Consider the following 24,470-nt stretch of genomic DNA (forward strand, 5'->3'; position numbering starts at 1 on the left):
GCTCTAGCTGAGACGTTCACCAAAATCCTAAAGCTATTCTAAGCAGAAGCCTTTGGATTTTATTTGTAAACTCTGTGGCAGTCTTGAGAGAGTAGTATGCACAGGAAGACAATTTAGGTTGCTGCAGATGCTTGGTGTTGAGTGCCCAAGGGTTCTTTTAGGAAGTTACAAAGCTTTGTAGCCCTCTAACCCTACTGGAAGAGGTTTGTAGTGATGGCTGAGGACACAGAAAACAATGTGAGCTGATCTGGATTAGAATTGTTCTTGTAGATTTCTGAGGAGTAACTTCAGTAAGACATCAGTTGTCAAGTTGTTTGCAAACCCTAAAGACAAATTTGGGTCCTCAAGAGGTGAACTCTGTGTTGAATCCTCTGGCCTTATAGAGAAAGTGTAAATTAAAATACAAGGTACTTGGCTCCCTGCTACAGCAGCCCACTTTACTGTTAAGCACTCTCTAGACATTTCAAGGCCTTCTGTTATTCCAGACACAGAACAGGATATAGATTATTAACAAAGGGACATCCCAGCAGGGCCTAGTGGTGCATCCAGGGGCATCTAGGGGTCAGAGATGTTGGGTGTCTTGAGGCTGATGGGTGTCTTGAGGCTGCAGACTCAACAGATGTCAGTCCTCAGTTGTCAGTGTCTCACCAAACCCCAAGAGTGCTTGTTAGCCAAGCAGGACATCCAGGGATGAACCCCCGCCTGTCTGTAACCAAGCCCTGGAAGCATCTTTCCCAGCCATGTCTCCCTGGAAAGGAAATAGAAGCTTAGGAAGGGTGCTGTCAGAGTAGGAAAAGGAGAAATCTGCATCACAGCTAGAGTAAGAATCCTACAGCAGATAACATCTTCTGACAGCCTGGGGAATTACAGAGCCAAAGTGTAGGAACCATTCCTCCCTCAGAGAAAGTCTTGTCAAGGAAAGATCCACCTCAAGAGTCAGAGAAGAGAGTAGCTGGTCCAAAACTGGCAAGGTGTACTGACCATGGGATGGCCTCCAGGGCAGTGGACCTACGGCTTCTGATGAAAGACTGTGATATATCCATGGGTCTTCTAAAAGGATCATGGTGTCTTAGGGCATCTGAACACATCACAACACTAATTCTCTTAGCCTAGTGGTTCTCAACCTGTGGGTTACAACTCCTTTGGGAGTTGAACAACCCTTTCACAGGTGTACATATCAGATATTTACAATCCATAACAGTAACAAAATTACAGTTATGAAGTAGCAATAAAAATAATTTTATGATTGGGGGTCACCACAACTTGAGGAACTGTATTAAGGATCACAGCATTGAGAAGTTGAGAACTACGGTCTTAGCTTAAGGTGAAGAAGAGAAACTAACCAGTAAGCCCACTGAGGAAAGTGAAGAGTCCTGTAGAGCAGCCAGAGTGGCTTGTCATTGAGCAGCTTTTGGGCCCTCATGTTTGAGCCTTTCAGGGCCAGGTGAAAAACCTGTGGTATTGAGGCACCTTTGGAGTTGGATAGCAGGTAAAAGGTAGTCACATATCACATCTCAGAGTTCCTGTCCCTCCTTAGCAGTTTCACGCTCAGAGATTCGCCTGGGCCGCTCTGAGAGCCTCAATGGGCGGGAAGAGATGAAGCGATCTCGCAAAGCAGAGAATGTGCCCAGATCTCGCAGTGATGTTGACATGGATGCTGCTGCTGAGGCCACGCGCCTTCACCAGTCAGCCTCGTCCTCTGCCTCCAGCCTCTCCACCAGGCGAGTAACCTCCAGCGACCGTACGTACCCGATGCTACTTAGTGTGGGTAGATCTATTGTTGTTGTTGTTGTTGTTACTATTATTGTGATTATAATTATATATTCAGAGTTGGTATTTTCTCCTCAGGTCTCTTGAGAATCCACCCCCCCTTCACACCTAAAATGGGCCGCAGGTAGATGGTGAGCACTGTGGTACTGTTTGGTGTCTCTGTGGCACATCTGCGCAGCCACCTCCACACATCTAGGGGATGCCTAGATGTGCATCTCTTCTCCATGGGCCTGGTAAAAGCAGGTTGAGTAGGAGAGCGACAGAACAACCTTGAATGTAAGTTACCCACTAGTGAAGCTGAGCTCCCCATTTTCCCTAGGAGCATTGAGTCCCCCAATCTGGGATTCTGTACAGATGTTATCCTTCCCCACCTTCTGGAGGATGATCTGGGCCAGCTGTCTGACCTCGAGCCAGAGCCAGATGTCCAAAACTGGCAGCATACAGTAGGCAAGGACGTGGTGGCAGGGCTGACACAGAAGGAGATTGACCGACAAGAGGTCATCAATGGTGAGAACCTCCCTTGCTTCCCTCATCTCCACTCATGCTTATGTGGGTAGGAGAGCTTCTCCAGGGCACCTCATTAGTGGTGTTAGTCAAGGGTAGAGAGCCAAGCACTCCACTTCCCCCAAAGAGTAGTGACTCTAGATCAGTGGGTCTCAACCGCCTTTGAGAGGGGTCTCATATCAGATATTTACACTATGATTTATAGCAGTATAAAATTATAGTTAAGAAATAACAAAATATTTTTATGGTTGGAGGTCACCACAACATGAAGAACTGTATTAGTGGTTGCAGCATTAGGAAGGTTACTAATCTTTTTCCCCTGTCTCTCCTTGTCACAACCCCTGCTCAGAGCTGTTTGTGACAGAAGCATCCCATCTGCGAACACTCCGGGTCTTGGACCTCATCTTCTACCAGCGCATGAAAAAGGAGAACCTAATGCCTCGGGAAGAGCTGGCGAGGCTCTTCCCTAATCTGCCTGAACTCATAGAGATTCACAGTAAGGCGCCTATGTCCCTCCGGTCTCCCTCTGCCACCTTTCACTCTGCTTTAGTTTGAATTCCACCTTGATCCCCCTAAGTATATAACCCCCACTACTCCCGCTGAGAGAAACTGACAGATAGCTTGAAACTAACCCTCCAGATCCAAAGTAAAGGTTTCCAGACTTCTCCATGGAACTACTGTCAAAAATGCCTTTCTCCTAGTCATACACTGCATATGCAGTGTGGCTCCACCCCAGGCATTTCTGCTTCTTCCTTCTTACCACAGATTCCTGGTGTGAAGCCATGAAGAAGCTCCGGAGGAGGTCCGCATTATCAGAGACATCAGTGACCTCATGCTTGGCTCGGGTATGGCAAGGAGGAGATTAGAAGAAAGCAAGATCCCTTTACCCAGAAGAGAGGATAGTCAAGGGGGAAGGGGTGCTGCTCCCTGGGAGGAATGTGATACCTGGACCATGTCCTTTCTGCTTCTTCAGTTTGATGGTCCTGCCCGAGAGGAACATCCAGCAAGTAGCTGCACATTCTGTTCCTATCAGTCGATTGCCCTAGATGTTAATCAAGACTAAACAACGTAAGGAGAGCCGGTTCCAGCTCTTCATGCAGGTATCCTGGACTGTGTCTTAACCCTCCCTCAGCTCTGTCATGCTCACCAAAGATCTCCTAACGTCTTCTGGACCCAACCTTAACTCCTCTACCTAGAAGGGCACCTAGCAGTGCCCTCTACCTACCCACATCTCCCACACCAGTACTGTAAAGCATTACCTCTAGAGCCAAAGATGTCTTTGGTTGAGAAGTACTCTAGACTAGCAGGCCCCTAGAAACTAGTGTGTACTTTCCTGTGAAATAGGAAACGATACTGCCCTTCTGTTTGACCATCTCTTCCTGACAACCTCACCCCTCCCTAAATGTTGAAAGAAAGATCTGCCACCATTTCCAAGCGATCCATCTGGGGTTAGGACCTACTTGGCATTTCAAAGCCATCTTAGCCCTGAACCCTAAAGGAACTCCCAATCACTAGTTGACCTCTTCCTCTGTCTGCTTGCTTCTTGCTATTCAGGAGGCGAGAGCCACCCTCAGTGCCGGAGGCTGCAGCTTTCGAGAACCTGATCATCTCTGAAATGCAGCGGCTCACTAAGTACCCACTGCTGCTAGAGAACATCATCAAGCACACAGCGGGTAGGGCATTCACTAGTGCCTTGTGGCAGCAGACTTCTTTGCTTCGTCGTCACAGCTTTGTGATCTTAGCAAGCCCAGACCTTTGAGATCTTCTTCCTTGTCCCTGGTACAGTAAGTCTCAGAGAGGAAAATGACTGGAAATGTGGTTTGGAAATATGAAGTGCTGCACAGGCAGAGAAAACAAAGGCCACTTCTGGCTTCTGGGGCCTCTATAATGAACCAGGAAGCATGGACCCAGTGACTGCCCGTGAGGGCAATGTTGGTACCACTGGGCAACTGTGAGCTCCTTCAAGGGCTCTGCTCCTTCAAGGCACCTTTGTTGGGTGCCTCTGCGCAGCGTACAGAGATATAACCAGGGGACTAGCTGATGACTCAACAGAAATTCACAGAAAAGGATGGAAGGAGAGAACCAACTTGACAAAATTGTCCTCTGACCTTAGCATACACACTGTGACATGGCTGTATGGCTGTGCACACACACACACACACACACACACACACACACACTAGTAAGTAAGCAGATATGCTAAGCTATATATAACACTAGGAGAATGATGAGCATATGAACTTTGCAGGCAGAAGCACTAACTACTACACATTTCCCCGTTTGGTAGGTGGCACATCTGAGCATCAAAAGCTCTGCCATGCCCGGGACCAGTGCCGAGAGATTCTCAAGTTTGTAAATGAAGCAGTGAAGCAGACAGAGAACCGTCACCGATTAGAGAGCTACCAGAAACGCCTAGATGCCACTGCCCTAGAGCGGGCCAGCAACCCCTTGGCAGCAGAATTCAAGGTAGGAGGTGGAGGCTGCAACACTGGCAGCCCCTCACACACATCGTTTTTGGGCCCCCTTAGGAGCAGAACTCAAGTCAGCCCGGAGAGTCTTAGAAGTAAGAGCCATGGCCTGTCTGTGATAGGGTGGCATGGTTAGGTCATGAGAGGCACACCCTGTTAATGTCACTCATCCCTAGATTAACAGGAACAGACAGCCTCACTAAGTAAAAAGTAGATGTTGGACTTAGCCTCAGGAAATAGAATGGGGTAGGACTGGAGGTAAAGGCAGAATAAAACTGAAGAGAAGGTCAGGAAAAGCAGCACTGTCTCCTTAGAAAGTTAGATGGCATGTAGTAGGCCAAGTGGGAATCCCAAGTCAAAGCCCTTGATTTGTACCCAGAGCATCACAGGCACAGGGCTTCGTAGCACACTTTACTTCTCTCTGTCCCCTGCAAGAGCTTTAAGGTAACAGTTGTTTCCTACCCACTGATTCCCAGCACCTTAGCAAATATCCATGCACAGTGATTCTTAAAACTTGTTGCATGAATGGAACGATGGTGTCTCCTTTCAGAGCCTGGATCTTACAGCAAGGAAGATGATCCATGAGGGACCCCTGACCTGGAGGATCAGCAAAGATAAGACCCTGGGTATGTGCCAGGGACTGGGAATTAGAAGGAACCTGTGGTGAGTGTGCTTCTCCAGGTCCATTCTTCTCTGCTGCATAAGCTTTAAAAGCTGCTGCTCTGAGGGTATTGGGATGCCTGGGAGGCATACATACACAACAGGATGGCAGCCAGAGTGGGAAGGGAAGACAGAGAAAAACAGAGTTGTAGCCACTGGATTCCTGTGGCCTCCTAGTCCTGGGCATGGACTTCTAATAGCCTCTGGGTGACTGTCTTAATTGTCAGACCTGCAGGTGCTGTTACTGGAGGACCTTCTGGTGCTGCTGCAGAGACAAGAGGAGAGGCTGCTGCTCAAGTGCCACAGCAAGACAACTGTGGGCTCTGCGGACAGCAGACAGACCTTCAGCCCTGTGCTGAAGCTCAACGCTGTGCTCATCCGTTCTGTGGCTACAGGTACCGTGAGGACATGAGCCAGCAAGTTTGGGGCCCTGTGTCTTGTTCATCGTCCACTCTGCAGTGAGCACTGGGGGATGTAGGCCCATTCTGGAGCTTTGCAAGACTTGAGGTCCTATGTTCCTTTCCTATCTTGGCCCAGTCTAAGCAGAAAGATCTGGTCCAAGATGGCAGGGTGAGGGGCAGGTAAGGGACCATGGTGAAGATGGACAAGGGGTAGCCAACCTTAAAGACCATGATGGATGGGATGGGGGCACTGGGTAGGGCTGAGGATGTCAAAGCAAGAATGAAAGAAACAGGAGTAGACATAAAGAATAGGACAGATCTTGTTGCAAGAATGCCTTAGGCAGAGCAGAGTTTCAAAAAAACCATACCTACAGCACAAACCCGAGCCCAGAAGTTTGAGGTAGCAGGGCAGTCAACCACATTCTCTGGGATCACCATCATCAATGACACCTGACCTCCCTGAACAGCTCAGAAAGGATGGGGTAGACATGAAAAGATTTGGTGCCCCGAAGCACTATATGCACATCAGCCCTCAGTTAGCAGAGCAAGAGGGAAGTAGGAATGGCCCTGACAAATGTCATTGGGGGCCCATAATTGCCTGTGTCTTTTGGCGAATGCCAATTAATCCTGATGACCCAGGTTTATCTCGTAGTGCTTTCTTCAGGTTGGGGACCATGTCCGCCATGCCCTGTGTAGACTTTCTGCCTTTCTTTCCTCACACAGATAAGCGAGCCTTCTTCATCATCTGTACTTCTGAACTGGGCCCTCCCCAGATCTATGAGCTGGTTGCATTGACATCATCGGACAAGAATATGTGAGAATTGATTGGAACCAGAGTGGTGTGTAGAAGGATTTGAGCAATAAGACCAGGGCTGGGCCCCAGAGCAGTTCCTGAATGGAGGACTAAGAAGTTAAAGGCAACATAGGCACAGAGCAGCAGAAGCCATCACCCAGGATGTAACCAGGCCTGGGCTAAGTAAAATAAATCCATGTATATCTACTCCATGTTTCCCAACACTGACTGCCAGAGGAAGTATGGCACAGTGGGCAGAGACAGGTTAAATCAGTTTCTTCCCTCTGGGTTCTCATTTTGAGAGGGGGAAATGAGTCCTATCAAAGTGTTAGTATCTAGTAATTGGTAGCTATGAGTCATAGAAATCTAGGGGAATAGCCAGTGAGAAGCGTTGATGGAGGTGAAAACCTGCCTAGCAGAAGGTCCTTGAGACAGGATGTGGAGAGGGCTTTGAAGGTTTTTGGAAGTAGGGTCCATAGAGGACAGGGAGTGTGCCTGGCCTTATTCTCACCACTGGTCTTGTGTTTCTGCCGAACAACAGATGGATGGAACTCTTAGAAGAGGCCGTGCAGAATGCCACCAAGCACCCTGGAGCTGCCCCAACACCCATCCATCCTTCACCACCAGGATCCCAGGTGCCAGCCTACCAGGGCTCCACCCCTAGCAGGTATGGTGCTTAGCCCTCCAGTTCCCAGCACCATTCCCCGTCCAACCTGCCTTTCTTGATACTCCTCAGCCTTTCACCACTAGGGTAGACAGGTAGCCTCCACAGAGAAATATCATTGGGAAACAGATGAAAGAACATGCCTCTGCTTCTTTGACTTCTGTCCTCCCTGCTCTCTCCCACCACCTCACATTTGGATATAGTGGAGATGCCCCTAAGCAGGGTTCTGGTAAGAATGCAGCTAGAGGAGGAGCTAAGCCAACACCCAGCTTCTGCTCTGTCAGCCTGTGCAGCCCATTCAGGTGGTGAGGCCCAACTCCTCCTTCCTTGCACCCTGCTCCTTTATTGCCTGTGAAAGATCTGAGGGGACCAGACTGGATTTCATGGCACATTGACAGGCTGGCAAAGCTAGAATTGCCACCAGGTGGTCTGCTTTGACTTTAATGATTTCTTCCCTCAGGGTAGAAATACATGACTCAGAAGTTTTCCATACTGAACCAGAAACCAGGAACTATCTGTAGGGTAAGGCCCCTCTCCATCATGTGGGAAACCAGCATTGTCTTTTTTTTTTTTTTTTTTTTGTGGGTATGGGTCAGATTAAGGTGTCAGATGATGAGAGAGTCCATCAGGGCAAGAGGTATGAGGGTACCATTTGATAAAGTGAGTAGAAGGGAAATGGAGAGAAAATGACTGACAGTTTGACCAACTTTTGCTGCCTCTGTGGGTAACAAGGTTAGCAGAGAAATACCCTTGCCTGCTTCAGCCAGTGGTACTGTCATGAGCAAGATGCACACAGAGAGTGAGGAGTATTGGGGTATGCAAGGACTTAAGATGTCACTTTTGGGATAGGATGTAGAAGGACAGGTATTTTAGGTAACTTCTCTTTGAGGTTTTTTATTTTTAAATACTTAAGATCTTGAGTTTGTTCCCTGCCTATGTCACTCATCTGTGTTCTTCCACTAGAATGTCTTTCTCTGTGTCCCAACATCCTTCATAGCTTTGTTCCAGCAGTTTGCTCCATGATTGTTTTTGGTTGTTTATGTCAATTAGTAGTATAAAACCAGCACTTCTAATGCCCATACCCTATCTGTTTTATCTTTTTCACATAATACTCAACACCTTCTAACAAATGCCTGATTTCCTAGTTGGATTTTGATTGCTCCCAGGCACAAGTCTCTGACTGCTGGTATTGTCAGGGGTCTGGTATGGTGGCGGCCACAGGAGGTGCTCCATGAATTCCATAGAGCTTGCTAACCAGGGTTCCCAAGCCCTGGGTCCACAGTTGGACATGGGCTCACCTCATACTTCTACTGTCCCACAGCCTTAACACACATATCCAAAACAGGCCCTGGGCCCCAGCAGAGTTTTTCAAAGAGAAACAGCTGGTAGCACAAGAAAAGCCTGAGCAGGAGGAGGATGCAGAGGAACTGAGAGCCCTGCCTCACCCTTCCCCTTCCCTGGATGGAGAAAACAGAGGCATCAGGACAGGGGACCCTGTCCTTCTGGCCCTTACAGGACCCCTCTACTCATGGAGGGACTTGCTGATGCTGCCCTGGAAGATGGTAAGTGCCTCAAATGACTTTATCATTGGCCCATGGTATCCCAGTAGCATAGCCCATATGAAGTTGTCACCTTCTACCTACTCAAAGGTTCTTACTTATGGGAGCTGTATGCAGGAATACCAATAGTTAGCCAGAAACCCAGCAGCTCCACGCTTAGACTGCAGGCAGATTGGACTGTGTTAGTGGCAGGAGCAATGATACCCTCATCTCCCCTGAGCTTTCCCATTACTAGGCTGTGGTGCAATCCTTCATCTGGGAGGGCCATTCCTCTGTCTTTCCTGCAGTGGAGAACTTGCGGCACCTGATCCTGTATAGGCCTGCTGCCCGGTCACACTGTGAAGACTCAGGCTGCTGGCAATCCTGACGATGACCTCACACCCCACCCCTTCTGTCATCAGCATCACCTCTCACCCCTGGGACCCAGGATCCCAGGGCAAGCTCCCACTATTAGGTGACAACACCCTGAGGCTAGAGGGAAGCCAGCCAGATGGGGAGGATATGGCTCTCTGTTCTCTGTGCACAGCTGCCCTCCCCCAAGGACCAGAAATTCGGCATCTGGGACTCTCCTGAGCTGGATAGAAATCCAGCTGAAGAGGTTTCAAGCACAGAACCAGCAGGAAGTTACAAAGTTGTAAGAAAAGGTAAAATATGTTTTTGTGTCCGTTGTGTTCACACTTTTGCTGAGGGTGAGATATGAAATATTGCAGGGAGACACTTCTTTTTTCCATCTTTCTCCTGGATCCGTTGTGAGCACTGGCATTAGGACCTGGGGAAAAAGACATGTTGATATGAAGAGGCCCTGAAGTCAGACAAGCAAGGCTCAAAGCCCTCATTTGCTAGTTAATGTCTGTGTATCTTAGACAAATTCAAAGTATATCCTCATTTCCTTCTGTAATAGAGCCAGCACAGAACAAACTTCCAAGAAAAGTTTTTGGCTATTCTTCACTGATTATCTAATCTAGAGAAAAGAGTTGGAGTGGGGAAGGAAGGAAGGAAGGAAGGAAGGAAGGAAGGAAGGAAGGAAGGAAGAAGGAAGGAAGGAAGAAAAAAGTCACTTTTCCCAGGAGATTCAGTTTTAGAAAAATGAGGGCAAATACCTGTTATTCCAGAAAGTGGCTAAGAACAGAGGAGCTTAAGACAAAGCTAGGAAGGCTCTTGGAAATGGGGGTGGTCTGGGAGCAAGTGCATGCACAGAGTGGTAGAGAGGATATTCCAATGTTGGGGATACTGTGGGCAGCTCTTTGACAAATCCAGCCAGGCCTGAATAGACCAGGAAGGCAATGGAGGGAGAGAAGGCTCTCCTGAGGAGTGTGGCCAGAATGGTCATGCCAAGTCTGGGCCACTGGAGGCTGAGAGATTGTCTGACATCAGTCCCTTGTGCCTTGCTTGCCCCCTGCTCTGGTTTGCCAAAGGCTGCCTCTCCTGGGCTTCTGGGAACTGACTGCTCCTGCTCTTCCAAGGTGACTTGGTAGAATGTTCTCTTCAGCTCCCGGGGAACATGGCCATTTATGTGAGTCTTTAGTACTCACTTTGTTCTTTTCTTCCTTTATCTTGTTGTCCCCGACATGCCCACTTCTTTCTCCCTCTCCTTCGTGCTCTCTCTCCCTCCTTTCCCCTTGTCTTATCTCTCAGTCTCTCTTCTCCCTGGTGGTGGTGTCGGTGCAGCCAAGGTGGCGGGCAGCAAAGTTATCCCTGCACTACCAGAGAGTGGCCATCAGAATCTGAGCTATCTGAAGTGGAAGGCGGAGCACAGGCTACGGGTAATCAACTTCTTCTTGGAGCCAAAGCCAGGCCAGGCTGTAGCCAGGGGTCCCATGGGATAGAATTGGCCTTGCTGTCAGAGTTCTTTTAACCCACAAACATCCTGTGTGCTCCCTGAGCTCTCTGAGATGGTTGGGAAGTAGCACGTGAAACCCAAAACAGCAAGGAAACCTGTACCTCCAGCTTTGAAAAACCATTCACTGGGAGATGTAGAGGCCCATTTCAGAGCTTTCAGCCTATGCTCGGGTCTGGAAGAAAGCAAGAAAGTCTGGCCAGTGCCCACACTCCAGTGTATTTAACCTGACATCCTGAACAACCACTTCCCAATCCTGTCCACTCCTCTAGTACGGTGGTGAGAAAGGTTTGCATGGCTTTACAGTTCCTTTGTGTTTCTCCGTAGTGGGTTCTCTGCCAGTCAGTTGGTGTTCTAGGGATGGTGACGTGTAGGGCAGTGTTTGACGTGCATCATTGAAATACTGCTGCCTGCCGTTTTCCAGAGGGGCCTAAAACCTCTTACCCCTTCCTTCCATGAGGTGGGAGCCACTCTCTTTCTCCCTCAGCATAACACCTCCATCTTGCCCCTTCTTCATTCTCATCGCTGAGCATCTTCCCTGGCAGGTGGGAGCAATTGCCATCTAAAGGGAAAAGCATGGCCCTGTATGCAACTAGGTTGTCTGTAGAAGCCTCCCTGGCCTGTTCTGTCACAGGGTACTCTGAGCAGTGGGAGAATGACTTAGACGTCTCTGCTTGACTAATCCCTTTCTCTTGCCATCGGTGTAGGGGAACTGTTTTTATGTCAGCATGCCAACAGGACCTCTGGACTCCAACACTGAGCCTACCAGGATACCCCTAAGTCCCTCACAGCCTCACAGCCTCCCTGCATGGCCAGCGGAGCCTCAGCACCAGAGGGGAGGCGTTGGGGATCAAATGTGTTCCAGCTGCTCTTCCCCCAATCTGGTCCTCAGGGATAGGGGTGTGATCTTCATACCATCGAGCAGCTTACCATCAAGCTCCACAGACTCAAGGTAAGAACGCATGACCTTCCATCCATTATGCAGGACAGTTATGTATTCTGGATAAGTAAATGGTCCATGTGTATAGATATACGTGTGGTGTGTGTGTGTGTGTGTGTGTGTGTGTTGTGTACGGTATACATATATATGTATATGGAATTGAGCCTAGGGCTTCATACATGCTAGACAAACACTCTACCATTAGGCCCCATCCCAGTTGAGGAAGTGTGTATCTTCTTACTGGAGTCCTAGGCCACCTTCACCCTCAGCTTACCTCTGAGCCTTAGCCCTGGGACTCACACGCTCCTCCTACAACTCTTCTAGGACATGGAACTGGCCCACAGAGAGCTTCTCAAGTCCCTTGGAGGAGAGTCGTCTGGGGGGACCACTCCTGTGGGCAGTTTTCACACAGAGGTAGCCAGATGGACAGATCACTCTCTCTCTCCTCCAACCAAGGAAGCACTGGCCTCTGACTCCCAAACCAGTCAGGAATTTTGCCCTGAGGAAGGTAAGTAAAGCCAGTTCCTGCACTGCCACCTTGAGGGAATGCTATAACCTATGAATGAGCATAACCAAGTGCTCGGGGTGGACCCATGACTCTTCCCCTAAGGTGTGACCAACACATTCCCTCAGCTTCAGAAAGGGATCTTTGCCAGGAAACAGAGGCAGCCGAATTTCTGTGAGTTCAAGGTCAGCCTAGACTATAGTTCCTGAACAGCCAGGGCTACATAGTGAGAAAAAGGGTTAAAGCATGTGTCAGAGAACTACTTCTTGCCTTCCACCCATGATCCCCATGCTCCCAGTTTACTCAGGAGATCTTGTCTTCTCTACTTCCCAATGTAGATTAGATCCATGATGTTTCTCTTAGGGTCCTCTTTGTTGTCTTGGTTCTCTGGGATTATGAATTATAGGCTGGTTTTTCTTTGCTTTATGTCTGAAAGACACTTATGAGTACATATATTTGTCTTTCTGGGTCTGGGTTACCTCACTCAATATGTTGTTTTCTAGATCCATCCATTTGCCCGCAAATTTCAGGATGTCATTATTTTTTTCTGCTGTGTAGTACTTCAATGTGTAAATGTACCACATTTCCCTTATCTATTCTTTGGTTGAGGGGCATTTAGGTTGTTTCCAGGTTCTGGCTATGACAAACAAAGCTGCTAATGAACATAGTTGAGCACATGTCCTTGTGGCATGATTGAGCATCCTTTGGGTATATACCCAAAAGTGGTATTGCTGGGTCTTGAGGTAGGTTGTTTCCTTATTTTCTGAGAAATCGCCATACTGATATCCAAAGGAGCTGTACCAGCTTGCACTCCCACCAGCAATGCAGGAGTGTTTCTTTTACCCCACAACCTCTCCAGCATAAATTGTCATCAGTGTTTTTTGATCTTGGCTATTCTTAGAGGTGTAAAATGGAATCTCAGAGTTGTTTTGATTTGCATTTCTCTGATGGCTAAGGATGTTGAGCATTTCCTTAAGTGTCTTTCAGCCATTTTAGATTCGTCGGTTGAGAGTTCTCTGTTTAGGTCTGTACTCATTTTTTTTATTGGATTATATGTTCTTTTGATGATCAATTTCTTGAGTTATTTGTATATTTTGGAGATCAGCCCTGTGGGGTTGGTGAAGATCTTCTCCCATTTTGTAGGCTACCGTTTTGGTCTTGTTGACCGCGTTGTTTGCTTTACAGAAGCTTCTCGGTTTCAAGAGGTCCCATTTATTCTCTCAGTGTCTGTGCTACTGGGGTTATATTTAGGAAGTGGTTTTCTGTGCCAATGTGTTCAAGTGTATTTCCTACTTTCTGGTCTATGAGGTTCAAGTGCAGTGTGGTTGGTTTTATGTTAAGGTCTTTGATCCATTTGGACTTGAGTTTTGTGCATGGCAATAGAAATGGATCTAATTTCATTCTTCTATATGTTGATATTCAGTTATGCCAGCACCATTTGTTGAATATGCTTTCTTTTTTCCATTTGATATTTTTTGCCTCTTTGTCAAAAATCAGATGTTCGTAGGTATTATGGATTGATATCTGGGTCTTCAGTTTGATTCCATTGGTCATCCTGTCCTTTTTTGTTTGTTTTTGTTTTCGAGACAGGGTTTCTCTGTAGCTTTGAAGCTTGACCTGGAACTAGCTCTTGCAGACCAGTCTGGCCTCGAACTCACAGAGATCTGCCTGCCTCTGCCTCCCAAGTGCTGGGATTAAAGGCGTGTACCACCACTGCCCGGCTCTCCTGTCTGTTCTTATGCCAATAACCAGGCTGTTTTCAGTACTGTAGCTCTGTAGTAGAGTTTGAAGTCAGGAATTGTGATGCCTCCAGAAGTACAGGGCCCTCTTTTTTAAATCCTTTGTGTATATGGATGCTTTGTCTGCATGTAATGGAATGCTTAAGGAGGCCAGAGGCAACTTTTATACTGTGAAATTAGAGTTACAGATGGTTATGAGCTGCCATATATAGGTGATGGGAATTCAACCTGGGTCCTCTGGAAGAATTCTTCCATTCTAAGAGCAAGTGCTCTTAGCTGCTGAGTCACCTCTCCAGCCCCCAGAACCCTCTTTTTATGTTGAAGAGGCCATGTACCAGGAGGGCCAGATTTTCCTCTGCTGCAGGTTCTTAGTGGCTCAAACCTGGGTCTCGAGGGAAGGCCACTGCCACGGCTTAACTCAGAGTTAAACACTCACCTGTCTTGGTTTTGGAGGCGAGACAGAAGTGAGGTGCTCAGAGACCTTCTGAAGTCCCACAAGAAACAAGGGTTGGACTGGCAAGATGGCTCAGTGTTTAAAGGCATTTGTACCAAACCTGACCATCTGAGTTCAAGCCCCAAAACTCACAGTGGAAGGAGAACTGACTCCTGCAAAGCTGATTCCACACACACTCCATACACACCAGCAAAATTATTTTAATGAAAATAAAGGAGAGTTTCTGGAGAAGAAAGCTTTGTCACCAACAGCTGGTGCTGAAGAGTTAAGCCTGGGACTTGAAACAGAACATTGCAAACCTAGCCAGCTTCTCAACCCTCACCGTCCTCCCACAGGCTCTGACACCCGCCTGGAAGACAGTGCCACAGACACAGCTGCATCACCAGGACCATAGCCATCCAGACAACCAGAGCCTCGGCTTCTCCATTCTACCAGAGTCTGGCCTGAGCCAGAGCACAACACTAGGAGACCCAAGCCTCCCCTTGACAGACGCCAGAGAACCAAGGAGAGACCGCATGTTGCTTGATCTGTTCACACTGGACAGAGTCCAGTGTCCATGTCTCCCATTAGCCAGATCTCCATGGCATTCGTCTCCTAAGCACGCTGGTCACAGCAGTAGGTCTCCTACAGTGGTCTGCCCCTTCACCCACATAGCTACGTAGCATATGTGGGGAGTACTGGGTGCACAGTACCCTCAGGTGTACAAGACAAAGGAGAAGGCTTATGTGTAAATGCACTTTTTTCCTCCCCTTCTTCCTAGGCCCAAGACAGCTGGGTGTCTGGCTCTCCTCTGTCCCTTTAGTGTCCTATGTCTATTGTATGTGCATTTTTTGCCATTGTAAATAACTTAGCCTTTTTTCTGTCCCTGGAATGCTCAACCCGTCAGAGACCAATAAGATGAGAGCCAGTCAGCAGCCCAGCTCAGGGTGGTGATGGTCTGTGTTCCACAGGCAGGGAGGTCTCCCGGACTCCAGCGCTGTTAAGAAGAGCCTGTGGGGAGCACCGTGCCTCACTCATGCTCACCCCTTCCCTATTTGCCCCATAGAAACAAATACAGCAGGTACGTTAAGGAGCTCAAAACAGACCCTAAGAAAGCAGAGTCCAAGTTAATTCAGGACCCTTCCCCGGGGGCCACAGCAACATTGGCTCATCGCCGTGCCCTCACTCCACTCCCCACTGATGAACACACACACTGTGCTAGGTGTATATATACATATATATAAATATATATAATATATAAAATATAGATATGGAAATGACTGTTTTGCTGTTAAAATAATGTATACTCTTATTTTCTTCCTTTCATGGTTAAGTTTTTTTTAAAGAAAAGTTAAATATTCTTCCATTGTGGCTGTATGATTCTTAGACTGATACAGGGTATGTTGGTTGTGACTGGTCAAGAATGAGTAGAGGGAGCCAGAAGAGCCCCTCCCACACCAGGTCTTGTCACCTCTCCCAAAGTTTCAGGTGTGTGCCTTCTCAAAAGAGGTTAGACAAATGAGGAACGGGATCTCATAACCTTTCCTCAGCTGTACAGCGTGAAGAGGACAGTCCTCACTTCCCTCATCCCTCTCCTTCCCGTGCATCCCATACAACAGCCATAGCTGTTATCAAGTAGGGCTGAAGACAGAGGACCTGGCAGAGGTAACTGGAGAAGCCATCATGGATGATCAGTGCTGGGACTCAGAGCAAGGAGAGAGATGTCCCTGGAGCCATTCAGCAGCCAGTGCTGAGGCAGCAAGTTGGCAAGCAGAGGGCCAAGAGATGAAAGAGATAAGAGATGTCCTCTTTACCTTGGTTGGAGATTCCCTGTAGGTTAGCATGGGCTCTCCAAAATTTAGAGGCAGCCTGGCAGTCCCAACTCTTGGATGTCCATGATTTCAAGTTGCTGACCTGCCATGTCTAATGTTTGGCCTTTGGTATGCAAATATGGCTACAGTACCCTCTCCAGAGTGCATTTGTCTCACAAGCCAGGCAGCACATGGGTTGGAGAGAAGCAGCAAGGATGCTGGGGGATGGGTCCTAGCTCCAAGCCTATTCCCTCCATTATCAGCTATGTGCATGCTGGCAGAGATGGGCTAGGGGGTGCTGCTGGGACACTCGGGAGGTGGCTTTGTAGCCAGGAGCTACAGTTCATCCCCCAACAGATATAGTGTAATTCAGGCCACCACTCTGCCATGTCTAGCCAGGCAATATGAACAGACTCAGGAGCCCAAATGTTCCCAACAGTTCTGAAGTGATTTTCAAAGAATAGCACAGCAATAGACTGATACTGATCCAAGGTGTCTCCCATGGGAAGCCTAGGTAGCTGTGGCCTCCTCCTCCCTGACCTTGGCCTTCACAGGGTCCCTTGGCAGCATCAGTTCCTGAATCATGGTGTATGTTGGACACTGTGGGTCAAAGCAGTTTTTCTGAAAGAAAAAAAAAAAAAAAAACACATTAGCAGGAATAAAGATTTGTCTTCAGGAGAAAACAATGCCCTATACAGTGTTAGGGCTGGTAAGCAGGGTAGGGCAGTCATGCCACTGGTGACAACAGAAAACAAAGGTTGCTGCATTGAAACAAACAATCGGGACAATGAAACCTTCTGGAAATGGGCCAGGAACTCACCGCCAAGGATAGCCACAGCAGCCCCAAGGGACCCTTGGATGAACTCTTGGGCTTGGAGACCTGAACCTGGTATTGCACGGCAGTAAGGAAACCTTCCAACCCCACCTCTGTAATTCGGTTTCCTGAGAGGAGACACAGACAGTGGTACCTGGTATCACACCTGGTAGCCTGACTCCCCATCCCCAAGTTCACTAGGCAGGACTGACTTTTTAACTAGCCCTCTACCCCTGTTCTTTCCACTTCACACCTTCCCCCCATTTCCCCTTTCCGCTGTGATTCCTCTTCTCCACCTCACTGTCTCACTCATGCCCTCCCTGACGTTGCACTTCCTCAACCCCAGCCCCATGTCTGACAAAACGATGCTCAGATACACCCCATGGAGCTTTGGTGGCACCCCTTAGCAAAATGGAGCCTGGGTAGTCCCGTGGTAAGGACAAGTAAGGCGTGCAAACATACGGAGGAGGTTGAGGTGCAAAAGGACCTTGTTCCCAGGCATGAAAACTTTCCCATCTCGGTGCTCCACAGGCTCCAGGAGAGGGTTGACCATCTCTGTAGCTTCAACAACCAGCTGCTAAAGCAGAATACTAATTGCAGCAGAGGAGAGGGGAGCTGGTCAACAGGCCATTCATTCATTCATTCATTCAACATACAGGTTTTGAGTGCTGGTTAAAATTCAGGCTGTGTCCTAGGTGCTGGAGAAACAAAGATAAATAAGCCCATACCCTCAAAAAATTCCTTGGTGTGGGGAACCAGAGGATTAAACAAGAATGTAGTGTGGCTGGGCCCTTAAGAGTAGAGACCTTAAAAGAGGCAACCTGAGAGTGAAAATTGAATGTGTACAGATATTCAAATGAAGAGGGTGGGCTCCCCAAGCAAGGAACATGGTGTGTGCAAAGGCCCTGGAGCCCTGAATTCACGAGGGACTGAGGTTTTAATAAGCATTTGTAACCCTTCCGTTAAAGAGCAGTTGGAAAGCTGATGGTCCTGATGAGAAGGGGCAGTGTGCCCAGGCAAAGAAGACTGTAATGTGGGAAATAGAAAGCCATCCTCCGCCAGAAGTTGGATGCCGGAAGGCTTTCCCTTCCAGGAGTATGTGACAGGGTTGTGGAGTCTCCTCATGGAGAGAATGGAGAGGACAGGGTGGAAGACTGGAGGAACTGGGAGCCAGGAAGTAGATGGCCCAAGGAAGGCTTCCTAAGGATGATTGATCCTGCATGGGGCAGTGTGGTGACAAAGTGCCTTAGCACCTGTGCAGTGTTGGAGGGGCAGGTGAGGAGCTGAAGACCTTAGAGAACAGAGCTGCAGGTGTCAGCAGATCCAAACTGGGGCTCCTGGACAAGCAGGTAAAGGGGCCTGTCTGCCGCATGGGAAGGGAAATGGGGAGTTGTGTCATCTCCACAGTAAGTGCAGGTCAGATAGGATCCCATGTGGGCTCCAGTGAAAACCGCGGATGGCACGAACCTCGGACTCCAGGAGGATGCTGCGCTTCTCTTTGCTCCCCGTCTTGGGCCCTTTTCCCTTGCTCATCTTCTGCTCGGGAATGGTGACCTCTGGGACCAGAAGAGGAGCCAGAATGCACAGAGCAGACCCCCTGACACCACCCAAACTTCCCAGAGAAAGGGTCTTGTTAAGGCAGAGTCCTCAAACTCTGAGACTTGGGTGAGGAACATCTGCAGTGAGCTCCCCTCTAGCTGGACAGCCACAGGTCTAGTCCTGAGAGATAGGGTCACAGTGTCTAGGCCAAGTAGAGTGTCACTCATCATTTCAGGGTGAGGAATAAATAAGGCCCAAGGAGAGACGTGACAGAACTGCTCCTGGCAGACATAGCCAGGCCAAAGCCAGCTCCTGCACGCTGTCCAAAGCTCTTCTTCCATGTGGGAAGATCCCTAGAGAAAGGTGCTCACACTTACTCCCCTTGCCTGCCTTCGAGGCATCTTCTTTCTTAGGGGTTCCTTGTGTGGGTGACTGCCCGGGGCCCGATTTCTCTTCCTTCTTTACAACTTCCTGTGAAGGATGTAAGAAGACATAATGGATGCCCTGCCTCCCAGAGGGAGAGAGTAGGAAGGTTGAGCCTCAGAGACATCTTCAAAAGCCAAATCCATTTGCCTGCCCTATACACCATAGAAGCTCCTCCCCTGCCTATTCAAGGCCCAAGGTTCCCTTTCACCCAGCACACCTACCCCTGACTTCTCCTTTTTCTTGCCCAGGCCCTTAGGTGTTTTCACTGTCTGCATCTTTTCTGGCTTCTCCGCCAAAGCAACACTGCTGATCCCCATCGTCTGAGACTTCTCACGCTCCGTTTTGGAGTCCCCATGTCGGGAGGAGGAAGGCTGCACTCAAAATTGTGAGGGTACAGAGAAAATAATTAGGTTGTTTCCCTTCCCCACCTCCCTGCCTGTCCATTGGTCTGGGACAGAGTTGCTGTTGGCAAGGAGCCAGAACAGATGAGCACAGGCTGGAGGCTCAGGTTTTCGTCACAGGAGGGAAAATAGCTCACTTTGAAACTGTTTTATTGTTGTTGATGATGATGATGATGATGATGGTTTGTTGCAGTGGTAGGGATCAAACCGAGTACCTGTGTGTGGCAGGCAAGAACTTCATGTACTGTACTATACCTCTAGACCTTGGCTTTACTGAGTCAGGGTCTCCCTCTGTGGATCTGGCTGTCCTTGAACTCATCTTTCATCTGCCTCCTAACTGACAAGGCTTGCATTGTGCCCAGCCAGCAGCTTTTGTTGAGCTAAGTTCTAGGCAGTATTTCAAATGCTTTACAGTAACTCATTTAATCATTTCAGCTCTGTGGAGAAAGTCAGTTACCCTGCTTAGTTGAGGCAAGTGAGACTGGGAGGTTAAGCAGTGATAATGTGGGGAGAATTTCAAGCCCAGGTATCTTTTCTCTTAACTGCACTGCCAAAGTGGCAGTGTAGTTAGAGCACCAACTGGGTTTGACAGAGACTGGGTCTCCAGAATCCAGAAAGGCAAGAGGCTCGAGGGAGTTTGAGTCATGGGCAGCGGGCAGAAAAGCAGTCTTCCTAGGACCAGGCAGCTCCTCACCGATCGCGACCGCTCCTGCGATCCTTTCTCCAGCAGCAGGCGCCTCCGCTCCACCACCTCCCTGTGGGTCAGCTCAAAGGGGCGCAGGACCTGAGGCAAGTCCAGCTCCCTGCATCAGACACCTGCATCAGATCCCCTCCCACCCTGCCCAGCATGCAAAAACCCACCTCGGCCAGCTTCAGTGCTCCCTTGTCTTGAATACGATTGTGCGCCAGGGACAACCGGAGGAGAGAGCGGTTCAGCCTCAGGCCCTGGAGAACAGAGAGTCCTGTAAGCCAAGGGCAAGTCAGCGTCCCCAGCCCATCTTGCCCAACAGCACACACATCCGCAATGTAGCCTGCACCCTCGTCTCCGATGTGGTTGAATCCCAGGTTCAGTGAAACAAGCGTCCGGTTGCTGTTGTGCAGTGTGGACAGTGCCCGGCCTAGGAGCTGCGCCCCGTGGTCATCGATGTTGTTGTTCCTCAGAGACAAGTGAGCAATCCTGGGACAGGGACGGGAGAACCAGTGTTCTTGGGGCTTGGTTCTGTCTGATCTATAGGTGGAGGGGCAGGAATTAAAGGTGAGGACTGAAGATAACTCCAAATGGGGGATAGGCCAAGAAAGGAAAGTGAAGTCAAGGAGTCTCACGTGCTGTCCAGTCCCATGAGCTTGTAATAGGACTGCTCCGGTAGTGGGTTCCCTTCCAGAGATACCTTCCTGAGAGTGAGAGGGATCTGAGGAATCACCAGGGAGGCCATGCAAGGGGGAGGGGGACAGTGCAAGTATGGTTCTTTGAGAGCATCTAGAAAAGTCTAAGGATATCCCCTAATGACTAAAATATTCCCCAGGCTAAAATTCCGGAAGTATGACCATGTGAGGGCCCTGCTCTCGCACATCTGTCTGATTCGCAGGAGGAAAGCCCACACGGATAGCACAGAGGGGTATTTGTGAAGCAAGAATGTTAACTCTAGGGTCCTGTAGGAACCTGGAAGGGGCAGACAGCTAAGCTGGGTTTATTCTTGTACAACAAACCAATTGTAGGCTATCTTAAACCTGGCTCTGTCTTCTACCCATCCACCCTGTGATTCCTAGATGGCCAACTTAGCACCAGGTCTTCCTGCACACAGCCTCATGAGGAATTGCATGAGCTACTCCTCCACATCCACATCCCCATATATGCAAAGCAGCATCTGTTCCTGGCTCCTGCTCACTGTACTGAGTCATGGAGATGATTTCTAAGAAGGGTGGGGCTCGTGGGGAGGATGGGACCTCAAAGGGCTCTGTGGATGCCATGTAGACTAAAACAGTGGTCTGGGGTGAGAATTCCCACCCAACAGACTTGCTAACTCTGTAGGTATCCACTTCCCCCCATCCACCCCCTGCAGGCCCCTTAGGCACTGGGGCCTGACCACAACTGACCTGAGTGTGGAGGAACAGAGAGGCAAAAGGGCGATGAATGTGGTCAGGGTCTTATCCGTCAGCCCCACCTTCCACAAGCTGGTATTGGAAACAGAAACAGCTGGACTCCACCCTCCCCAGCCGGCCAGAGGCTGACCTCCCACAGCGCCACTCACTTGATGGCTTGCAGCTGGCTGAGGGAGGGCAGACATTTGGAGAAGATACCCAGAATCCGATCCTCAACTTTCCAACCTGAAGAAAGGCCAAAGGTATGTCAGGCCTTGGAGGGGCTTGATAGGAACTGTTGTGAGCTGTGGGAGTAGGGGGTGGAGCTGGAGGGGAGTGGCAGAGGCAGTTGGGGAGGGGTGGAGCTGGAGGTGAGAGAGGAGAGGCAGGGGCAGTGGGGGTTGGAGCTGGAGGGGAGTGGCAGGCAGCGGGCGGCACTCACCTCGGATATAGATCTCTTTCACTGCCTTGCTGTCCTCCGGCTCCATCTCCACCTGAATGGTGGGCCGAAAAAACACGTATTTGCTCTCCAGGCTGTTCTGGCTACAGGATGCTGACAGCCGCTGGTCCTCTAGAAAACAAGGTGCAGTGTAAGGGCACCCACAGTGTAAGCGTGCCCCACCAGTGAATGAGCTGGGTGGGCTATGTCTCACCTTGGGTGGGTTTTTCTGACATGGAGGCAGAAGGGACAAAGTTCTGATTGGGCCGTGGCCGGGTGACAACTTTGGGAAAGTCCGTGTAGCCTGACCGTGCGCAGAGCTCGGCGAAGTCTGTCTCCAGGATCCCAGAGCACTGGTATTCCTCTGCAGGGGTGGCAGCAGAGTGAGCCCCGCCCCGCATTCAGCGTGGGAACCTCCATACTCACAGCAACTCCAAGGTGGAAGCTACCATGCTAAGACCTATGCTGAAAACACTGGAGGAAAGCAAGAGCTCACAGAGGGGACAAGACCTGCCCATTAACAAGGTCAAGGGCTGCTGACTTGTTAACACTTTTTTATATAGTATTGCTAGTTGGTCTCCCAGAGTTTGTAAGTATTGAAAATCCTCATTGCCTTGATAAGTTTTGTTCCTTCAGTCTTGCTCATCACCTACCATCTTGAGGTTCTGCAAACTTGGTGTCTGGCAACCCCAAGAGACCCTTGCTCTTTTCAGTTCTCTGTGTGGTAGCCCAGGCTCCTCCAAACCAGCAACCCACAGCAGCACCCAGGCCACAGCAGCAAAGGACAGTGTCCCAGCTTACCCAGAGCCTGCATGACACACCAAGCTCATTGAGGCAAAGGTGAGGGGAGCTTTGCTCCTGTGCCCAGCTATCATAGGAAATCCCCAGCCAGTTAGACTAATTTACCCAGGCTTGAACATCCCAACACCATAGCCGTCCCCAAAGCCTTCACCCAGCCTCTCTTTGTTACTGCTGTGGAGCCTCACTCCTGAAGGTCCACCCTCACATGCTCCTCCTTCCAGTTTTCTTCCCATGAATTCCATCTCATCCCAGCTCACATCTCAGGCTAGAAACCTGGGTTTCTAGAGTTGGGTCCCTCACTTCTCTCTCTCCAGTTCTTCACCAACTCACTTCTACCTCCCAGGAGCCTGACCCACCCTCTTGCACCTCCACTTCCATGCCAACTATCACTGTCCCTAGACCAAGCTCCTCTGTCACAGCTCACCGTACTGCTGCCCTTCTCTCCTCTCCCTTGCTTCTTCATATACTGCCAGTGTTTCTTGTTCTCTTTTACTTCCTCAAAACACAGTCTTGCTTTGTATACAGCCCAAGTTTTATAAGGAACTCAAGTGCCTGCTGCCTCAGCATCCCAAGTGCTGAGTTTACAAGTGTGCACCATTTATGCCCAGAGAATTCAGTGCTATCTTGTCTTCCCTATGGGAGATGCTTTTTCTCCAGTCCATAATCTGCCTGTCCTGGCCACTGGCATGGACAGGGAAATAGCACCTGGCAGAGGGTGGACCCTTGGAATCTTTTCCCAGGTTTTATCTTCATTTCAGGTTCAGCAGGGCCCTGACCCTCTTTGCTAACAAAAGCATCAAATTTGTATCAAGACACCGACAATTTTTTTTTGCACTTAATTGGTGAAAATTAGGTTCTGTCACTTTCTACAAGAAAAGCCGTGATCCTATTCATCTAACTTTAATAGTTTTCTTTAAATATGCCAAAGCAGAACTGTGTCCGTGGCCACAGGGCAGATACTCAAAAAGTAACTGTTGGCTAAATGAGTATCTATAGAGCTCTGCTCAAGAGCCCCTCCTACAGCATCATGGGGTATGTCAGCATCCCCAGGAAATATGTATTCTTTAAGGCCAACTCCTGAGGAGACCACCTTTAGTCTCAGCAGAGATAAAATTCTGAGTTCTGGACCAGCCTAGTCTATATAGCAAGTTCCAGACCAGATTTAATTTAATAATAATAATAAAGCAAAGTTCTGACCAGCCTCAGCCCTGCCAGCATACCAGGATTTTTTGGCTCCTCCTCACCCACTGGAGGCAGGGCAGTTGCTGGCTTCTCCTTAGCAGCCCGCTCTCCCTTCTTGGTTACGGCACCGGATGACTTTTGGGTCCCGGGACGTGGTGTCCTAGGTGAGGTCCCCGTAGCACTCGGCTCATTTGACATTCTGGTGGTTCTGGACCCCGTGAGTGAGAGACTCTGTGGGCCTCACCCTGAGGATCGCCACTCACCAGACCCAGTTGGCCAGCAACTGCAGGATCTGCGCGAGTCCCTCTCCAAGACAACGAGTCTGGGTGGGTGGGGCTGTGGCCAGAGCAACTGGCAAAGACTGCACGTGGCCAATGGACAGATGCCTGATTGCCCTGGGCTGGAGCGAGTAGGCGTGTCTGTTGGGCTCAGACAGCACAGGATCCGCGTGTCCCGAGTGGGCGAGCACCTAACAGTCCCTACTCATGGAGATGTGGGGAGTGGGGCAACACTGAGAATGGAGGACACTCAGAAGAGGGGTTCAGGTCCATTCTCTAGAGAGAGGCCCTAGTGGTAAGGGCCCAAGCTAGCTGCTCAGGCTGATACTGAATGCTGGTGGCTCAGTCTGGTAATGATTTGATCCGGGAGGTCCCATCCTTGCCATTTTGTTATCCTGGGCCTCTTTGAAGTTTTGCTTCCTCTAGC

General features: G+C 49.3%; 2 protein-coding genes across 2 annotated transcripts in view; one reads left to right on the plus strand and one right to left on the minus strand.

Annotated features, from left to right (window-relative positions):
* Arhgef11 (Rho guanine nucleotide exchange factor 11) overlaps positions 1-15,540 on the plus strand; it is a 135,681-nt gene extending 120,141 nt beyond the window's left edge. The window contains 28 exon segments of the mRNA XM_038311601.1: positions 1,521-1,721; positions 1,849-1,863; positions 1,865-1,894; positions 2,090-2,277; positions 2,624-2,770; positions 3,040-3,119; positions 3,248-3,281; positions 3,829-3,866; positions 3,869-3,947; positions 4,562-4,740; positions 5,293-5,368; positions 5,630-5,797; positions 6,527-6,617; positions 7,138-7,263; positions 7,721-7,802; positions 8,457-8,463; positions 8,635-8,777; positions 8,780-8,822; positions 9,107-9,135; positions 9,137-9,199; positions 9,201-9,338; positions 9,340-9,463; positions 10,455-10,532; positions 10,535-10,580; positions 11,363-11,562; positions 11,565-11,608; positions 11,921-12,104; positions 14,630-15,540. Coding sequence (XP_038167529.1) covers positions 1,521-1,721; positions 1,849-1,863; positions 1,865-1,894; positions 2,090-2,277; positions 2,624-2,770; positions 3,040-3,119; positions 3,248-3,281; positions 3,829-3,866; positions 3,869-3,947; positions 4,562-4,740; positions 5,293-5,368; positions 5,630-5,797; positions 6,527-6,617; positions 7,138-7,263; positions 7,721-7,802; positions 8,457-8,463; positions 8,635-8,777; positions 8,780-8,822; positions 9,107-9,135; positions 9,137-9,199; positions 9,201-9,338; positions 9,340-9,463; positions 10,455-10,532; positions 10,535-10,580; positions 11,363-11,562; positions 11,565-11,608; positions 11,921-12,104; positions 14,630-14,688 — 2,692 coding nt within the window. The 3' untranslated portion in view covers positions 14,689-15,540.
* Lrrc71 (leucine rich repeat containing 71) lies at positions 14,574-23,963 on the minus strand. Its single transcript, XM_038310922.1, has 15 exons — positions 23,804-23,963; positions 21,997-22,146; positions 21,786-21,914; positions 21,514-21,589; positions 21,359-21,436; positions 20,588-20,656; positions 20,282-20,441; positions 20,126-20,209; positions 19,959-20,048; positions 19,085-19,234; positions 18,815-18,908; positions 18,366-18,454; positions 17,361-17,472; positions 16,905-17,026; positions 14,574-16,705 (listed from the first exon to the last, which is right to left on the minus strand). Exons 1-15 carry the CDS (start codon positions 23,961-23,963, stop codon positions 16,595-16,597), a joined length of 1,674 nt encoding a protein of 557 aa, XP_038166850.1. The 3' UTR covers positions 14,574-16,594.
* Positions 23,964-24,470: the final 507 nt, after the last annotated feature.

Source organism: Arvicola amphibius, chromosome 14 (assembly GCF_903992535.2).
Source record: "Arvicola amphibius chromosome 14, mArvAmp1.2, whole genome shotgun sequence".
Classification (NCBI taxonomy): Eukaryota; Metazoa; Chordata; class Mammalia; order Rodentia; family Cricetidae; genus Arvicola; species Arvicola amphibius.

Coding starts and splice junctions, on each gene's coding strand:
- Lrrc71 (XM_038310922.1), bottom strand. CDS start 23,963: ATGTCAAATGAGCCGAGTGCTACGGGGACCTCACCTAGGACACCACGT. Junction 18,455..18,814: donor CTCGAAGGCAGGCAAGGGGA/GTAAGTGTGAGC, acceptor TTCTGGTCCCAG/AGGTCACCATTCCCGAGCAG. Junction 16,706..16,904: donor TGCTGTGGCTATCCTTGGCG/GTGAGTTCCTGG, acceptor TTTTTCTTTCAG/AAAAACTGCTTTGACCCACA.